Below are 19766 nucleotides of genomic sequence, written 5' to 3'. Positions count from 1 at the left end.
GAGATCGGGGCGGAGGAGCGGCGAGAGATCGGGGCGGAGGAGCGGCGAGAGATCGGGGCGGAGGAGCGGCGAGAGATCGGGGCGGAGGAGCGGCGAGAGATCGGGGCGGAGGAGCGGCGAGAGATCGGGGCGGAGGAGGGGCGAGAGATCGGGGCGGAGGAGGGGTGAGAGATCGGGGCGGAGGAGCGGCGAGAGATCGGGGCGGAGGAGGGGCGAGAGATCGGGGCGAAGGTGCGGCGAGAGATCGGGGCGGAGGAGGGGCGAGAGATCGGGGCGGAGGAGTATCGAGAGATCGGGGCGGAGGAGCGGCGAGCGATCGGGGCGGAGGAGCGGCGAGAGATCGTGGCGGAGGAGCGGCGAGAGATCGGGGCGGAGGAGTGTCGAGAGATCGGGGCGGAGGAGCGGCGAGAGATCGGGGCGGAGGAGCGGCGAGAGATCGTGGCGGAGGAGCGGCGAGAGATCGGGGCGGAGGAGGAACGGCGAGAGATCGCGGCGGAGGAGCGGCGAGAGATCGGGGCGAAGGTCCGGCGAGAGATCGGGGCGGAGGAGCGGCGAGAGATCGTGGCGGAGGAGCGGCGAGAGATCGGGGCGGAGGAGTATCGAGAGATCGGGGCGGAGGAGCGGCGAGAGATCGGGGCGGAGGAGCGGCGAGAGATCGGGGCGGAGGAGCGGCGAGAGATCGGGGCGGAGGAGCGGCGAGAGATCGGGGCGGAGGAGCGGCGAGAGATCGGGGCGGAGGAGCGGCGAGAGATCGCGGCAGAGGAGCGGCGAGAGATCGTGACGAAGGTGCGGCGAGAGATCGGGGCGGAGGAGCGGCGAGAGATCGCGACGAAGGTGCGGCGAGAGATCGCGGCAGAGGAGCGGCGAGAGATCGTGGCGGAGGAGCGGCGAGAGATCGGGGCGGAGGAGCGGCGAGAGATCACGACGAAGGTGCGGCGAGAGATCGCGGCGGAGGAGCGGCGAGAGATCGGGGCGGAGGAGCGGCGAGAGATCGGGGCGGAGGAGCGGCGAGAGATCGGGGCGGAGGAGCGGCGAGAGATCGGGGCGAAGGAGCGGCGAGAGATCGGGGCGGAGGAGCGGCGAGAGATCGGGGCGGAGGAGCGGCCAGAGATCGGGGCGAAGGAGCGGCGAGAGATCGGGGCGGAGGAGCGGCGAGAGATCGGGGCGGAGGAGCGGCGAGAGATCGTGACGAAGGTGCGGCGAGAGATCGCGGTGGCGGAGGAGCGGCGAGAGATCGGGGCGGAGGAGCGGCGAGAGATCGGGGCGGAGGAGCGGCGAGAGATCGCGGTGGCGGAGGAGCGGCGAGAGATCATGACGAAGGTGCGGCGAGAGATCGCGGCGGAGGAGCGGCGAGAGATCGCGGCGGAGGAGCGGCGAGAGATCGGGGCGGAGGAGCGGCGAGAGATCGGGGCGGAGGAGCGGCGAGAGATCGGGGCGGAGGAGCGGCGAGCGATCGGGGCGGAGGAGCGGCGAGAGATCGTGACGAAGGTGCGGCGAGAGATCGGGGCGGAGGAGCGGCGAGAGATCGCGGTGGCGGAGCGGCGAATGTTTGGTGCGGAGGAGCGGTGAGAGATCGCGGCGGAGGAGCGGCGAGAGATCGTGACGAAGGTGCGGCGAGAGATCGAGACGAAGGTGCGGCGAGAGATCGCGGCAGAGGAGCGGCGAGAGATCGTGGTGGAGGAGCGGTGAGAGATCGTGGTGGAGGAGCGGCGAGAGATCATGGCGGAGGAGCGGTGAGAGATCGGGGCGGAGGAGCGGCGAGAGATCGGGGCGGAGGAGCGGCGAGAGATCGGGGCGGAGGCGCGGCGAGAGATCGGGGCGGAGGAGCGGCGAGAGATCATGGTGGAGGAGCGGCGAGAGATCGGGGCGGAGGAGCGGCGAGAGATCGTGGTGGAGGAGCGGCCAGAGATCATGGTGGAGGAGCGGCGAGAGATCGTGGTGGAGGAGCGGCCAGAGATCATGGTGGAGGAGCGGCGAGAGATCGTGGTGGAGGAGCGGCCAGAGATCATGGTGGAGGAGCGGCGAGAGACCGTGGTGGAGGAGCGGCGAGAGATCATGGTGGAGGAGCGGCGAGAGATCGTGGTGGAGGAGCGGCCAGAGATCATGGTGGAGGAGCGGCGAGAGATCATGGTGGAGGAGCGGCGAGAGATCGGGGTGGAGGAGCGGCGGGCGATCATGGCGGAGGAGCGGCGAGAGATCGTGACGAAGGTGCGGCGAATGTTTGGTGCGGAGGAGCGGCGACAGATCGTGACGGAGAAGCGGCGAATGTTTGATGCGGAGCAGCGGCGAGAGATCGCGGTGGCGGAGCGGTGAGAGATCCCGGTGGCGGAGCGTTAAATGTTTGGTGCGGAGGTGCGGCGAGTATTTTTATAGTGGAGGAGCGGAGAGGGATCGTGGCGAAGGTGCGGTGAATGAGGGTTCGGGGCCCAGGAGAGGCGAGGGCCCAGGGACAGCACGGGCCCAGCCCACACTGCGATATGTGAGCGCACTAGGTCCGTGCAGCAGAGCTGGTCTCCAGTCGTCCTGGTTAACCATTGCCACTGGACCAAGACCTCGCTCTGTCAAGCCCCGTGTGGTGGCTGGTGTGCAACGGTCACCCCACGTTAAAACAATCCACGCACAGGCATCTTCCACCCTTCAATTGGAGTTCAGGACTGGAACATCAGGTCCTTCATCGAAACACCTGTGAGCCCATATGGAAGCAAGTCATCCTCGTTCGAGGGACCGCCTCTGATGATCATGAACTCTCTAAGACATGTGTTGCTTATGTCAGGATCTCACAATACAGTGTCCACTAATCCACCTTCACACTATCACAATAAAACCCTTACTCCATGGCTCTGCACTCACCACCACAAAGCTCCTAAGGCAGTTATTCTCCTAATATGCATTGAATTAAACGGTCTATATTCTGGTCAGTTTAATAGTCTATTACACCCTCCAGCCTCACAACCCCCCGAGATGTCTGCACTCCTCTAATTCTGCCCTCCTCACCATCCCTGATTATAATCGCTCCACCATCGGTGGCCGTGCCTTCTGTTGCCTGGGCCCCAAGCTCTGGAACTCCCTCCCTAAACCTCTCCGCCTCTCTACCTCTCTCTTCTCCTTTTAAGACGCTCCTTAAAACCTATCTCTTTGACCAAACTTTTGGTCACCTGCCCTAATTTCTACTTATGCAGCTCGGTGTCAAATTCTGTTTGATAATGGCTCCTTTCCCACATTACAACAGTGATGACACTCCAAATGTACTTCATTGGCTGTAAAACACTTTGGAATGACCGGTGGTCGTGAAAGGCGCTATATAAATGCAAGTCTTTCTTTAAGTTTTCTTTTCCTGTGAAGCACCGTGGGACGTTTTACTATGTTAAAGGCACTATAAAAATACAAGTTGATCTTGTTGTTTGCTAATATGTAATCATTTTATGGATCATTTGTGTATATTTTTATCTCGCTGTCTCAGGTTTCTCAAGACAAGTTATGCAATGAAGGCACTCAGTTTATTGACTGCTCTTCGATCAAACTACAAAGATAATGCTTTCAAAACAACTAAAGTGGTACAATCTTCTGACACTGTTATATTAAAGGAGTATCCGCAATCATCATCATCATCATAGGCAGTCCCTCGGAATCGAGGAAGACTTGCTTCCACTCTAAAAGTGAGTTCTCAGGTGACTGAACAGTCCAATACAGGAATTACAGTCTCTGTCACAGGTGGGACAGACAGTGGTTGAGGGAAAGGGAGGGTGGGACTGGTTTGCCGCACGCTCCTTCCGCTGCCTGCGCTTGGTTTCTGCATGCTCTCGGCGATGAGACTCGAGGTGCTCAGCGCCCTCCCAGATGCACTTTCTCCACTTAGGGCGGTCTTTGGCCAGGGACTCCCAGGTGTCAGTGGGGATGTCGCACTTTATCAGGGAGGCTTTGAGGGTGTCCTTGTAACATTTGCTTATAACAATTTGCTTCGGTCTTCACAGTGGAAGACACAAAGACCATGCCAAAAATTACTGGTCATGGGAATGTGGGAAGGGAGGACCTTGAGACAATTACTATCACTAGTGGGGTAGTGCTGAATAGGCTAATGGGACTCAAGGTAGACAAGTCCCCTGGTCCGGATGAAATGCATCCCAGGGTATTAAAAGAGATGGCGGAAGTTATAGCAGATGCATTCGTTATAATTTACCAAAATTCTCTGGACTCTGGAGAGGTACCAGCGGATTGGAAAGCAACTAATGTAACACCTCTGTTTAAAAAAGGGGGCAGACAAAAGGCAAGTAACTATAGGCCGGTTAGTTTAACATCTGTAGTGGGAAAAATGCTTGAAGCTATCATTAAGGAAGAAATAGCGGGACATCTAGATAGGAATAGTGCAATCAAGCAGATGCAACATGGATTCATGAAGGGAAATCATGTTTAACTAATTTACTGGAATTCTTTGAGGATATAACGAGCATGGTGGATAGAGGTGTACCGATGGATGTGGTGTATTTAGATTTCCAAAAGGCATTCGATAAGGTGCCACACAAAAGGTTACTGCAGAAGATAAAGGTACGCGGAGTCAGAGGAAATGTATTAGCATGGATAGAGAATTGGCTGGCTAACAGAAAGCAGAGAGTCGGGATAAATGGGTCCTTTTCGGGTTGGAAATCGGTGGTTAGTGGTGTGCCACAGGGATCAGTGCTGGGACCACAACTGTTTACAATATACATAGATGACCTGGAAGAGGGGACAGAGTGTAGTGCAACAAAATTTGCAGATGACACAAAGATTAGTGGGAAAGCGGGTTGTGTAGAGGATGCAGAGAGGCTGCAAAGAGATTTAGATAGGTTAAGCGAATGGGCTAAGGTTTGGCAGATGGAATACAATGTTGGAAAATGTGAGGTCATCCACCTTGGAAAAAAAAAACAGTAAAAGGGAATATTATTTGAATGGGGAGAAATTACAACATGCTGCGGTGCAGAGGAACCTGGGGGTCCTTGTGCATGAATCCCAAAAAGTTAGTTTGCAGGTGCAGCAGGTAATCAGGAAGGCGAATGGAATGTTGGCCTTCATTGCGAGAGGGATGGAGTACAAAAGCAGGGAGGTCCTGCTGCAACTGTACAGGGTATTGGTGAGGCCGCACCTGGAGTACTGCGTTAGGTTTTGGTCACCTTACTTAAGGAAGGATATACTAGCTTTGGAGGGGGTACAGAGATGATTCACTAGGCTGATTCCGGAGATGAGAGGGTTACCTTATGATGATAGATTGAGCAGACTGGGTCTTTACTCCTTGGAGTTCAGAAGGATGAGGGGTGATCTTATAGAAACATTTAAAATCATGAAAGGGATAGACAAGATAGAGGCAGAGAGGTTGTTTCCACTGGTCGGGGAGACTAGAACTAGGGGGCACAGCCTCAAAATACGGGGGAGCCAATTTAAAACCGAGTTGAGAAGGAATTTCTTCTCCCAGAGGGTTGTGAATCTGTGGAATTCTCTGCCCAAGGAAGCAGTTGAGGCTAGCTCATTGAATGTATTCAAATCACAAATGGATGGATTTTTAACCAATAAGGGAATTAAGGGTTACGGGGAGAGGGCGGGTAAGTGGAGCTGAGTCCACGGCCAGATCAGCCATGATCTTGTTGAATGGCGGAGCAGGCTCGAGGGGCTAGATGGCCTACTCCTGTTCCTAATTCTTATGTTCTTATGTTTATGTTCCGTTCCCACCTTTGGCTCGTTTGCCGTGAAGGAGTTCCGAGTAGAGAGCTTGCTTTGGGAGTCTTGTGTCTGGCATGGGGACAATGTGGCCCTGCCCAGCGGAGCTGGTCGAGTGCGGTCAGTGCTTCGATGCTGGGGATGTTGGCCTGCTCGAGGACGCTGACGTTGGTGCGTCTGTCCTCCCAGGGGATTTGTAGGATCTTGCGGAGGCAGCGCTGGTGGTATTTCTCCAACGGTTTGAGGTGTCTGCTGTACATAGTATGTAGTATAGACTCCCCACCCACCCTTTCCTTCAACCTGTCTGTCCCACCTGCGACAGAGACTGTAATTCCTGAATTGGACTGTTCAGTCACCTGAGAACTCACTTTTAGAGTGGAAGGGAAGAGGTGCACATGGGGAAAGGGTGTCGGAGAAATGATGGGAACGTGAGAGAGCAGGAAAGAGAGAGTGAGAGAACAAGTAATTAGGGGCGAGGAGGAGAGAGACAGAGTGGCAGAGCGCGAGAGCGCGATTTTCCCTACAACATATTCTTACCTGTCGAGGCAGTTTTCATAATTAAATGTAGCTTTGAAACCATATATGGAAAAAGTGACAACGCTGGCAAATATGGATGTCAGACTGTTAATTAAAGCAATGATAACTGCTTGTTTCTCACAGTTGTTGTTCGTCTGGTTGTAGCTAGCGAATGCGATCAGACTGCCAAATCCCAGACCCAGCGAGTAGAAGATCTGTGTGGCCGCATCAATCCAGGATTTCGGGTCCATCAGTTGTTCAATCTGAGAGAGGCAGACAGCAAGGTCGAGCGTGAGAGTGAGCACATCGTAACAACAACCCACGTTAAATCTCGCCGTACACTACAGGCTGCGCTTATAAATTAACGGCACTCGCTTCCGAAATAGCTGAGCAATATTAAAATCGATCGCCATTCTAAACTGGCTTATCCTTTTGGAAGGACACGCAAAATCGAGGATCGGGGAAAACCCACGACCTCTACCGCCTAGAAGGACAAGGGCAGCAGGCGCATGGGAACACCACCACCTCCACGTTCCCCTCCCAGTCACACACCATCCCGACTGGGAAATATATCGGCCGTTCCTTCATCGTCGCTGGGTCACAATCCTGGAACTCCCTCCCTAACAGCACTGTGGGAGCACCTTCACCACACGGACTGCAGCGGTTCAAGAAGGCGGCTCACCACCACCTTCTCAAGGGGCAATTAGGGATGGGCAATAAATGCCGGCCTTGCCAGCGACGCCCACATCCCGAGAACTAGTTTTTTTTCAATTACAAAAGCAAAATACCCAGACTGATTCCCGGGATGGCAGGACTGACATAGGAAGAAAGACTGGATCGACTAGGCTTATATTCACTGGAATTTAGAAGAATGAGAGGGGATCACATAGAAACATATAAAACGGGATTGGACAGGTTAGATGCAGGAAGAATGTTCCCAATGTTGGGAAGTCCAGAACCAGGGGTCACAGTCTAAGGATAAGGGGTAAGCCATTTAGGACCGAGATGAGGAGAAACTTCTTCACCCAGAGAGTGGTGAACCTGTGGAATTCTCTACCACAGAAAGTTGTTGAGGCCAATTCACTAAATATATTCAAAAAGGAGTTATATGTAGTCCTTACTACTAGGGGGATCAAGGGGTATGGAGAGAAAGCAGGAAAGGCGTACTGAGGTGAATGATCAGCCATGATTATATTGAATGGTGGTGCAGGCTCGAAGGGCCGGATGGCCTATTCCTGCACCTATTTTCTATGTTTCTACAGATCTGAAATAAGAACAGAAAATGCTGGAAACACTCAGCGGGTCGGGCAGCGTCTGTGGGGAGAGAAACAGAGTTAACGTTTCGGGTCTGTGACACTGCGTCAGAACTGGGAAAAGTCGGAGACGTGACAGGTTTTTAAGCGAGTGCGGGGGCTGGGAAAGGGGGGGAGGGGAGGGAGGAACAAAAGGGAAGGTCTGTGATTGGGTGGAAGGCAGGAGAGATTAGAGAGACAAAAGGGATGGTGGTGCGAGGCAAAAGGAGATGGTAATGGGACAAGATGGGGTGTAAATGGGGATGGCAGAATCAGCAACAGCTGCTGTGGGAAATAATATGGGCCGGGGTTACGCCCTGAAATTGTTGAACTCAATGTTGAGTCCAGAGGCTGTAAAGTGCCCAAACGAAAGATGAGGTGCCGTTCCTCGAGCTTGCGTTGCCCCGGTGGAACAGTGTCGGAGGCCGAGGACGGAGAGGTCAGAGTGAGAGTGGAGCGGGGAATTAAAGTGACAGGCGGAGCCACTCACAATGTCCTCTAAAACCACCAATTAGAAGGGACGCAATGAACAGAATAAACTACAATTGAATTCAGTACAATTTTATTTAAAAATTGGCCACTGTAACTGACCACAGGAGCGATTTCTGGAATATTTCATCCTCAATCAACATCACAAAAACAGATTATCCGGTCATTATCACGTTGCTGTGTGTGGGAGCTTGCTGTGCGCAGCTGGTTTCCCACATTACAACAATGACCGCACTCGAAAAAATGCTTCATTGGCTGGAAAGCTCTTTGAGTCGGTCCGGTGGTCGTGAAAGGCGCTATAGAAATGCAAGTCTTTCTTTCTTTGAGTGCCACAACTGCCATTGACTCTTAAATCAACTGAGAGTCAGAGAATGCCCTTCACCTTCTCACGGTTGAGGTGCTTCAAGGTACATTAAGTTTTGAAAGCTGCCCTTTTAGGTTGCTGCCTTTAATTCGGCAATTTCCCAGGATATTCCTTCACTATTGTGCTTTTTAGGGCAAATTTAGAGCACTTACGGGGGTAGGGGTGACTGGTTTGCCTTCCACTGAATCCCAGCCAAGTTTGAATTCCTACAGTCCGAGTTTCCAGTTGCAGCTTGGTGACATGCCGGAGAGGCAGGGTTCCAGTCTGCCCGAAGATTGGAAAAAGGCTGAGAAAAATGTATTTTGTCTTTTCTTCGCAGTTCCGCTGAACTCCTGAGGCTTTGGGGTCAGCCCAGGTCCAAGAGGCCGAGCCTTCCGCGTACCGCAAATCTTAAGCTGCCACCTGAAAGGTTGAAAAATGACCCTGATGTGTCAGCCCGTGGATCAGCGGGCAGCACTCTCTCTCTCTCTCTCTCCTCTCTCTCTCTCTCTCTCTCTCTCTCGCCTCGGAGTCACAACCTTAGGGTCCTGCTTCACGGTTCTTGGTCTGGTTTGGACACTCCGTGTTGGGGAATGGAAGTGTTGGCCCTTTCTATTCACGGGGGAGTTGGGACATACTAGTGGTGAGCTGCACTTGTTGGAGCACAAGTGTCGGAGGCCTCTCGCTTGGCACGGCCTGCATTCCAAAGTGTAAGAAATAAAACTAATGACCCCGACAAACCGGAGCTTCAGTGAGTGGCCTGCTTGCCGCAGTGATTCCCGGGAATGACATATCAAGAAAGACTGGATCAACTGGGCTTGTGTTCAATGGAGTTCAGAAGAATGAGAGGGGATCTCATAGAAATGTTTAAAATTAAAATTCTGACGGAACTGGACAGGTTAGATGCAGGAAGAATGTTCCCAATGTTGGGGAAGTCCAGAACCAGGGGTCACAGTCTAACGATAAGGGGTCAGCCATTTAGGACCGAGATGAGGAGAAACTTCTTCACCCAGAGAGTGGTGAACCTGTGGAATTCTCTACCCCAGAAAGTTGTTGAGGCCAATTCACTAAATATATTCAAAAAGGAGTTAGATGTAGTCCTTACTACTCGGGGGATCAAGGGGTATGGTGAGAAAGCAGGACTGGGGTATTGAAGTTTCATGTTCAGCCATGAACTCATTGAATGGCGGTGCAGGCTAGAAGGGCCGAATGGCCTACTCCTGCACCTATTTTCTATGTTTCTATGTTTCTATGTTTGGTGGGTGCCGTCCCACAGTGGCCGAGAAGGATTCTGCAGCGTCATGTTGCACAGCCCCCCCCCCAGACCCCTGCACCCCCCACCCACCGCCCCCGCCCCCCCCCCCTCCCTGCCCCCACCCCAACCCCCCCCGCAATGCCCCAAAAACCATCCCACAATGGAACTCCATTTCAAATCTCGCCGCAGGAACGTGACACGAACTGTGTCACTACCTTCCCTCGAGAACTCTGTCTGGTCTGCACAGGCCGTTGTCTCTGGACAGGCCTAGACTACCAAAGCTTGGGCCCACGCACCCCCCCCCCCCAGCAGCTTCCGGATCAGACATTAAACTGAGGCCCCCTCTGCTCTCTCAGGTGGATGTAAAAGATCCCATGACACTATTTCGAAGAAGAGCAGGGGAGTTCTCCCCGGTGTCCTGGGGCCAATATTTATCCCTCAATCAACATCACTAAAACAGATTATCTGGTCATTATCACACGGTTGTCTGTGGGAGCTTGCTGTGCACAAATTGGCTGCCACGTTTCCCACATTACAACAGTGACTACACTCCATAAAGTACTTCATTGGCTGTAAAGGGCTTTGGGACGTCCAGTGGCCGTGAAAGGCGCTATAGAAATGCACAACTTTATATTGAGGAAGAATTGCTGACTTTCAATGGAACAGATCAGAGAATTTAACCAATGAGAATATCGACCTGAAACAAAAGTTATTTTGGAAGAGGCTGTGAAGCATTACCTTTGGAGTGAACATGTAGAGGAGTCCATTGCCGGCACCGTGCAGCGTTACCCCTCGGAACAGATAAATCAGCAGCACCAGGTACGGGAAGGATGCCGTTACATAGACCACCTGTGTCACAGAGAGATACATTAGGATCAGCCCTTCACAAGTCACACTCAGTGTTAGCTCGCACAGAGTGGTTAAACAGTCCAATGGTGCCCTACCCATTACACGGAGTGCTGGGATGTTTGGGAGGATTCCATCCCTGGGCACTGCCGATGAGGAGGATGCACAATCACGTACTCAAGGGCCAGGATTTTCCAACTCGCTCTCCCCAGATACAGGATTACACGGGATATACGGCCCAGAAACAGACCATTGGGCCCAACCAGTCCGTGCCGGTGTTTATGCTCCACTCGAGCCTCCTCCCGTCTTTCCTCACCTAAGTCTATTAGCATAACCCTCTATTCCCTTCTCCCCCATATGCTTGTCCAGCCTCCCCTTAAATACATCGATACTATTCCCCTCAACCCCTCCCTGTGGCAGCGAGTTCCACATTCTCACCGCTCTCTGGGTAAAGAAGTTTCTTCTGAATTCCCCATTGGGTTTCTGGGTGACTATCTTATATTGATGGCCTCTAGTTATGCTCTTCCCCACAAGTGGAAACATTCTCTCTGTATCCACTCGATCAAAACCTTTCCTCATTTGAAGACCTCTATTAGGTCACCCCTCAGCCTTCTTTTTTCAAGAGTAAAGAGACCCAGCCTGTTCATCCTTTCCTGATATGTATACCCTCGCATTTCTGGTATCATCCTCGCACTCTCTCCAGTGCCTCTAGATCCTTTTCTTTTTATAACATGGCTGAACTCCACTTTCCCGCCCGATCCCCATATCCCTCGATTCCCCGAGAGTCCAAAAATCTATCGATCTCAGCCTTGAATATACTCAACGACTCAGCATCCACAGCCCTCTGGGGCAGAGAATTCCAAAGATTCACCACCCTCTGAGTGAAGAAATTCCTCCTCATCTCAATCCTAAATGGCCGACCCCTTATCCTGAGACTGTGACCCCTGGTTCTAGACTCCCCAGCCCGGGGGAAACATCCTCTCAGCATCTACCCTGTCAATCCCCCTCAGAATCTTGTATGTTTCAATGAGGTCACCTCTCATTCGTCTAAACTCCAGAGAGTATCAGCCCAATCTACTCAATCTCTCCTCATAGGACAACCCTCACACCCCAGGAATCAGTCTGGTGAACCTTCGTTACATCGCCTCCAAGTCAAGTATGTCCTTCCACGGATAAGGAGACCAGGACTCTGCACAGAGTGGGGGCACATCACTGTGAGTGAGGAACAGTTAGCCACAGGGCAGCAGAACTGGTGTTCAAAACTATGAAAGTTTCGATCGAGTAAAGAAGGAGAAAGTGACAGAAAGCTCAGTAACCCAAGGGAAAACGTTAAGGTGATTGGCTAAAGAACTAGAGACAACACGAGGAAACATTTTTGTTTAAATACAGTGAGTTGTGACGGTCTAGCGGAGATACAGTAGCGTAGTGGCATTCAGAAACCAAGCGCAGGCAGCGGAAGGAGCGTGCGGCAAACCTGTCCCACCCACCCTTTCCCTCAACCACTGTCTGTCCCACCTGTGACAGGGACTGTGGCTCTCGTATTGGACTGTTCAGCCACCTAAGGACTCATTTTTAGAGTGGAAGCAAGTCTTCCTCGATTCCAAGGGACTGCCTATGATGATAATAATGGATGATGTCACTGGACCAGTAATCCAGAGGCCCTGGACTAATGATCCGGAGACGTGGGTTCAAATCCCACCACGGGCAGCTGGGGAATTTAAATTCAGTTTATTAAATAAATCTGGAATAAAAAGCCGGTGTCAGTAATGGTGACCAAGTAACTACCGGATTGTCAGAAAATCCCGTCTGGTTCACTGATGTCCTTTAGAGAAGGAAATCTGCCGCCCTTACCCGGTCTGGCCGATATGTGACTCCAGACCCACAGCAATGTGGTTGGCTCTTAATTGCCCTCTGAAATGGCCCAGCGAGACACTCGGTTGTATAAGGCAGCTCACCACCACCTTCTCAAGGGGCAATTAGGGACGGGCAATAAATGTTGGCTTAGCAATGCCCGCATCTCGTGAATGAATTAAGAAAATGTCCCTCTCCTTTCCCCAACATATACCTCACTGCGAAATGTATTCAAACGCAGGCGAGGCTTGCGAAACTAACCTGGCACCCTTGTGGTTCATAAGCACTGAACTATTCAAATGATTAATATATTAACTTCTCTAATGTATCTGCCAGGATTCAAAACTCACACCAGCGTATTACGTGACCAGATAAAAATGTGTGCTCTGTACTGTAAAGTCCTGTCCCCTCAGTACAGACTCACACGAGGCATGTAGTGAAGTCAAGGTCACTCTGGACCTGCCCCTTTATTTCACAGCTCTGGAATGCTGCACTTGCCTGAGACCTGTCCTTATATACCTGTCTCTTGCAAGTGCACCCCTGGTGGTAAGGTATGCTGGTGGTTACAGGTCATATCTTATTACAGTCATGTATAGCATGTTGGGATACAGTTATATATAATAATGTAAGATACATGACATCACCCTCCCACAAGGTCTTATTGTCTTTATAGGTTCAGTCTCTCAGGTGGTCTACGCTCTCGCGTGGAGCGTCTGAGTTGTGGTTCAGTTGTTTGTCTTGGTGTCTGTTTTTCTTTGGGTGTGGTTGCTGGTATCTCGCCTGGGCTGTCTGTTTCGATTGGTGTGATTGTTGTTGACTCGCCTGGGCTGTCTGTTGGGATTGCCCTTTCCTCAGGTTGTTCCCTCTGTCTGTCCACCAGGTGTGGTGCGAGTTCCACATTGTAGTCTGCCTCTGGTTCCGCAGTGTTGTTGGTAAATCTGCTTTTGACTTGGTCTACGTGCCTCCGGCAGGTTTTGCCATTGTCCATTTGTACAACCAGTAGCCTGTTTTATTCCTTGCCCGTTACTGTCCCTGAAAGCTATTTGGGACCCCTGCCATAGTTTAGCACAAACACTTTGTCCCCTATCTCATTCCATCTCCCCCTCGAATTTCTGTCATGGTACTCAGTCAGCTTACGGCGCTTTGCCTCAACGATTTCGTGCATGTCTGGGAGGATTAATGAGAGCCTTGTTTTTAAAGTCCTTTTCATCAACAGTTGCGCGTGGGGGATCCCAGTCAGTGAGTGCGGACGAGATCTGTATGCCAGCAGCAGTGTGGGACCTTGGATTTTAAGCATGCCTTGTTTAATGATTTGCACTGCTCTCTCCGCCTGGCCGTTGGAGGCCGGCTTGAATTGTGCCGTCTTGACGTGATTTATGCCGTGGTCAATTATAAAATCTTGGAATTCTGCGCTGGTGAAGCACGGACCATTGTCACTGATCAATATGTCAGGGATTCCATGCGTTGCGAACATGGTTGCGAGGCTCTCCACAGTGGTGGAGGTTGTGCTCGAGTTTAAAATGGTGCATTCGATCCACTTTGAAAATGCATCTACAACTATGAGGAACATTTTGCCCATGAATGGGCCCGCATAGTCTTCGTGCACCCGCGACCACGGTTTGGTAGGGCAGGGCCAGGGGCTCAGTGGAACCTCCCTGGGTGCATTGCTGAGTTGGGCACAAATGGTGCACCTTCGGACGCAGAGCTCCAAGTTCGCGTCAATACCAGGCCACCAGACATGGGATCTGGCTATGGCTTCATGAGAACGATCCCCGGGTGCTCGCGGTGGAGCTCCTGGACAAATGTCTCTCTGCCTCGCAGAGGCATGACTACTCGGCTGCCCCACATCAGGCAGTCTGCTTGTAGTGATAGCTCATGCATGCGCCTGTGAAAGGGTTTTAATTCCTCGGGGCAGGCATCGCGAGCCTCTGCCCAGTCACCGGTTAGGACATATCTTTTTACTAAGGATAACGAGGGGTCGCTGGCCGTCCAGTCTCTGATTTGGCGAGCCGTCATGGGCGAACCTGTGGACTCAAAGGCATTGATTGCCATGACTATCTCACAGTCCTGTTCGTCAGAACCTTCCGTGGTCACCAGGGATAGCCTGCTGAGCGCGTCAGCACAGTTGTCTGTGCCTGGTCTGTGCCTTATGGTATAGTCGTAGGACGCCAGCATGAGTGCCCACCATTGAATTCGCGCCGAGGCGTTGGCGTTTATTGCCTTGCTCTTGGATAGGAGGGACGTGAGGGGCTTGTGGTCGGTTTCTAATGCGAACTTGGTCCCGAAAAGGTATTGGTGCATCTTTTTGACACCGTACACGCACGCGAGCGCCTCCTTCTCCACCATTCCGTACCCGCGCTCCGCCCGCGAAAGTGACCTGGAGGCATAAGCTATGGGTTGTAATTTGCCAGCACTATTGACATGTTGCAAAACGCACCCGACCCCATACGCTGACGCATCGCATGTGAGAACTAGCTTTTTACCTGGGTCAAAGAAAGTTAAAACACTGTTGGAACACAGAAGGTTGCGTGCCTTATTGAAGGCGCGTTCCTGGGCATCCCCCCAAAACCAATCGCACCCCTTCCTGAGTAGCATGTGGAGAGGCTCCAGCAGCGTGCTTAAGTTATGCATAAAGTTCCCAAAGTAATTGAGTAGCCCGAGAAAGGCGCGCTGTTCTGAGACATTCCGGGGCCTGGGTGCCAGGCGAATTGCTTCTGTTTTGGACTCTGTTGGGTGGATTCCATCAGCGGCAATCCTTCTGCCCAAAAATTCAACCTCGGGTGCGAGAAATAGGCACTTGGATTTCTTGACTCGTAGGCCTACCCGATCCAACCGCTTTAGTACTTCCTCCAAATTATGGAGATGGGAATCGGTGTCCCTGCCCGTGATAAGTATGTCGTCTTGAAATACAACCGTCCCCGGGATGGACTTGAGCAGACTCTCCATGTTGCGCTGGAATATGGCAGCTGCCGACCTGATGCCGAATGGGCATCGATTGTACATGAAAAGGCCTCGATGTGTGTTGATGGTGGTGAGTAGCTTGGATTCCTCGGTCAATTCTTGTGTCATATACGCAGATGTGAGGTCTAGTTTTGAGAAAAGTTTACCTCCAGCCAATGTGGCGAATAAGTCCTCCGCTCTGGGCAGTGGGTATTGGTCCTGTAGGGAGACTCTGTTTATGATAGATTTGTATTCCCCACAGATTCGTACAGATCCATCAGGCTTCATGACTGGGACGATGGGACTTGCCCAGTCACTAAATTCCACAGGTGATATAATGCCTTCCTGCAGAAGCCTGTCTAGTTCATGTTCAATCTTTTCCCTCATCACATAGGGTACAGCTCTGGCCTTGTGATGGACCGGTCTAGCATCCTGTGTGATGTAGATTTTGACTTTGGCCCCTTTGAAAGTGCCCACACCTGGCTGAAAGAAATGTTCAAATCGCTTTATAACTGTTGAGCAGGAGGTCCGTTCCTCTAATGACATGGCATGGACATCATCCCATTTCCAGTTTAGTTTTGCCAGCCAGCTTCTCCCCAGCAGTGCTGGGGGGTCTCCGGGGATAATCCACAGGGGAAGTCGGTTCACTGTCCCTTTGTGTGTGACAGAGAGCATGGCGCTGCCGAGGACTGGTACGATTTCTTTGGTATTGGTCCTTAGTTTGGTGTCGACCCTTGTGAGTTTTGGTCTGTCTCTTTTATGTGGCCACAGTTGTTCAAATTGTTGAGCGCCCATGAGAGATTGACTCACTCCTGTATCCAGCTCCATGTTGACAGATATCCCGTTGAGTAGGACCCTCATCATTATAGGAGGCGTCCAGTTGTAGGAGCAGCGGCCATTGATCATGTTGACCCGCTGTACATCGGTGTCCTGGGTACTGACCCCACCATCTTCTGGTCCGCTTTCCGACCCATCCGATTCGTATACCAGCTGAGCTGCCCTTTTTTTGCACATGCGGGCCAAATGCCTTGTATATTCACAATTTCTGCAGTCTGCTGAAATCGACATCCCCTTGACAAGTGCCCACCCCCACACCTCCAGCACAGACCTGTTCCATTGTTCAAAATGTTTCCAAAGAATGAGCTGCGTCCGGCTGATCTCTCTTGAGCTTCTCTCAATTTGTAGTTGATTGCTCGCATTGTGGGTTGATGAGGTGTGAACGGTCGTTCCTGTGGCCCTTGATGGCCTCTGCCTGCTGTCGAGAGCCTGTTCTCCCGGTTTTGTCTGTGTGTGGGGGTAGCAGCTTGTTTAGTGCTGTGAACTTCTTGTTCCGATATTTCGTTAGTTGTCGTACCTGCATTGTAAATCAACCTCGTTTCTTCTTCCCCTGCCAAGAATGTCTGTGCAACCAGTGCTGCTGCCTCTAAGGTCAGGTTCTTGGTCTCTATGAGCTTTCGGAATATGCCTGCGTGGTCTATTCCTTCAATTAAAAAGTCTCTCAGCATTTCTCTCCTCAGTTCATCGGAGAACTCACATAAACTAGCCAACCTCCGAAGTTCCGCCACGAAGTCGGGTATGCTCTGGCCCACACAGCCTCTGTAGCTGTAGAACCTGTGTCTGGCCATGTGTAGGCTGCTCGCTGGCTTCAGGTGGTCTCTTACCAGTGTGCTCAATTCTTCAAATGACTTGCTTTCTGGTTTCTCGGGTGCCAACAGGTCCGTCATTAAAGCGAATGTTTTCGAGCCACAGCTGGTCAAGAGATGGGCTCTTCTCTTGTCTGCCTTATCGTCGCCTGACCAGTCTTTGGTTACAAAGCTTTGCTGGAGCCTTTCTATAAAGTCCTCCCAATTGTCTCCCGCATTGTACTTTTCATCTGATCTGTTGTTCGCCATTCTGTGGATTCTGTAATCCCGTAACCCGTCGCCACTGTAAAGTCCTGTCCACTCAGTACAGATTCACACGAGGCATGTAGTGAAGTCAAGGTCACGCTGGACCTGCACCTTTATTTCACAGCTCTGGAATGCTGCACTTGCCTGTCCTTATATACCTGTCTCTTGCAAGTGCACCCCCGGTGGTAAGGTATGCTGGTGGTTACAGGTCATATCTTATTACAGTCATGTATAGCATGTTAGAATACAGTTATATATAATAATATAATATACATGACATGTACCTTACAGACACAGACCACAGACACGGTTCGGGTTAAAGCACGACCGTAAATAAATAATCCGCAAAATTATCATAGTGAAACGTCCCATGGTGCATCACAGAAACATTGTGAGATTAAAAAATTGACACCGAGCCGTATATGTAGAAATTAGCGCAGGTGACCCTTGGTCAAAGATGGAGGTTTTAAGGAGCGTCTTGAAGGAGGAAAGAGAGGTCGAGAGGCGGAGAGGTTTAGCGAGTGAGTTCCAGAGCTTGGGGCCCAGGCAACAGAAGGCACGGCCACCGATGGTGGAGCAATTATAATCAGGGATGCTCAGGAGGGCAGAATTAGAGGAGCGCAGACATCTCGGGGGATTGTGGGGCTGGAGGAGATTACAGAGATAGGGAGGGGCGAGGGCCATGGAGGAATTTGAAAACAAGGATGAGAATTTTGAAATCAAGACGTTGCTTAACCGGGAGCCAGTGTAGGTCAGCGAGCACAGGGGGTGATGGGTGAGCAGGACTCGGTGCGAGTTAGGACACGGGGCACAGGGAGTGATGGGTGAGCAGGACTCGGTGCGAGTTCGGACACGGGGCAGCAAGCACAGGGGGTGATGGGTGAGCGGGACTCGGTGCGAGTTAGGACACGGGTCAGCGAGCACAGGGGATGATGGGTGAGTGGGACTCGGTGCGAGTTAGGACACGGGGCAGCGAGCACAGGGGGTGATGGGTGAGTGGGACTCGGTGCGAGTTAGGACACGGGGCAGCGAGCACAGGAGGTGATGGGTGAGCGGGACTCGGTGCGAGTTAGGACACGGGGCAGCGAGCACAGTGGGTGATGGGTGAGCGGGACTCGGTGCGAGTTAGGACATGGCAAGTTTATAAGTTCCCTGACCCATGGAAATAAGAACACAAGAATTAGGAGCATTCGGCCCCTCGAGCCTGCTCCGCCATTCAATAAGATCACGGCTGATCTTCGACCTCAACTCCACTTTCCCGCCCGATCCCTCGATTCCCCGAGACTCCAAAAATCGATCGATCTCCGCCTTGAATATACTCAACGAATCAGCATCCACAGCCCTCTGGGGCAGAGAATTCCAAAGATTCACCACCCTCTGAGTGAAGAAATTCCTCCTCATCTCAGTCCTAAATGGCCGACCCCTTATCCTGAGACTGTGACCCCTGGTTCTAGACTCCCCAGCCCGGGGGAAACATCCTCTCAGCAGATGTTTTAAAAGTGCCGTTCCACATTTTTTATGCACTAGAACGCACCTGCTTCTAAAGTCCATGAGGCTCAACAATAGTTACCTTGCCCGTTGACTCAGTTCCTCTGATAATGCAAAGGTAGACTACAAGCCATGAGAGTATAAGGCACAGAACTATCCCCCAGTGCAAAGAGCCAGCTTCGTCAATTGTGGGAGAGATATTTAACGTCGTTCTGTACCAGAAGTATTCAGTGGAGGAACTTTTCGCACACTCTTCAATGATTCCAGTGTTGTTGCTGTTTAATGGACAGCTGGCCCATGGTAGAGGATTCTGCATAATTAGGGAAAGAAAACACAAATGCTAATTATTAACGGGAGCAAAACCTTTACCCATGGTTAATGCACCATGCTCTTTTTCTTAAACATAGAAAGTAGGTGCAGGAGTAGGCCATTTGGCCCTTTGAGCCTGCACCGCCATTCAATATGATCATGGCTAATCTGATCTTGGCCTCAACTAAACTTCCCCGCCCGCTCCCCATAACCCTTTACTCTCTTATCGCTCAAAAATCTGTCTATCTCCACCTTAAATATATTCAATCATCATCGTCATAGGCAGTCCCTCGGAATCGAGGAAGACTTGCTTCCACTCTGAAAGTGAGTTCTCAGGTGACTGAACAGTCCAATACGGGAATTACAGTCTCTGTCACAGGTGGGACAGACAATCGATGTCCCAGCCTCCACAGTTCTCCGGGGCAGCGAATTCCACAGATTTACAACCCTCTGAGAGAAGAAATTCCTCCTCATCTCAGTTTTCAATGGGCGGCCCCTTATTCTGAAACTGTGCCCCCTAGTTCTAGATTCCCCCACAACGGGAAACATCCTCTCTGCATCCACCTTGTCAAACCCCCTCATAATCTTATACATTTCAATAAGATCACCTCTCATTCTTCTGAACTCCAATGAGTAGAGGCCCAACCTGCTCAACCTTTCCTCATAAGTCAACCCCCTCATCTCCAGAATCAACCTCGTGAACTTTCTCTGAACAGCCTCCAATGCAAGTATATCCCTCCTTAAATAAGGAGATCAAAACTGCGCGCAATACTCGAGGTGTGCCCTCACCAATACCCTGTACAGTTGTAGCAGGACTTCTCTGCTTTTATACTCCATCCCCTTGCCAATTTAAGAATATAAGA

The 19766-nt window shown here is 51.6% G+C and overlaps 1 protein-coding gene across 2 annotated transcripts in view; it reads right to left on the bottom strand.

Moving 5' to 3' along the window:
* LOC139264214 (sodium- and chloride-dependent transporter XTRP3A-like) overlaps window positions 1-19766 on the bottom strand; it is an 86069-nt gene that overhangs the window by 48476 nt on the left and 17827 nt on the right. For both annotated transcript variants that reach the window (XM_070880321.1, XM_070880323.1), the window contains 3 exons: window positions 18677-18904; window positions 10319-10429; window positions 6223-6464 (listed from right to left, as the gene is read on the bottom strand). In XM_070880321.1, the coding sequence (XP_070736422.1) occupies window positions 6223-6464; window positions 10319-10429; window positions 18677-18904 (581 nt within the window). The remainder of the gene's footprint in view (window positions 1-6222; window positions 6465-10318; window positions 10430-18676; window positions 18905-19766) is intronic.

Source organism: Pristiophorus japonicus, chromosome 5 (genome assembly GCF_044704955.1).
Source record: "Pristiophorus japonicus isolate sPriJap1 chromosome 5, sPriJap1.hap1, whole genome shotgun sequence".
Classification (NCBI taxonomy): Eukaryota; Metazoa; Chordata; class Chondrichthyes; family Pristiophoridae; genus Pristiophorus; species Pristiophorus japonicus.
This window is presented reverse-complemented; position numbering and strand designations above follow the sequence as displayed.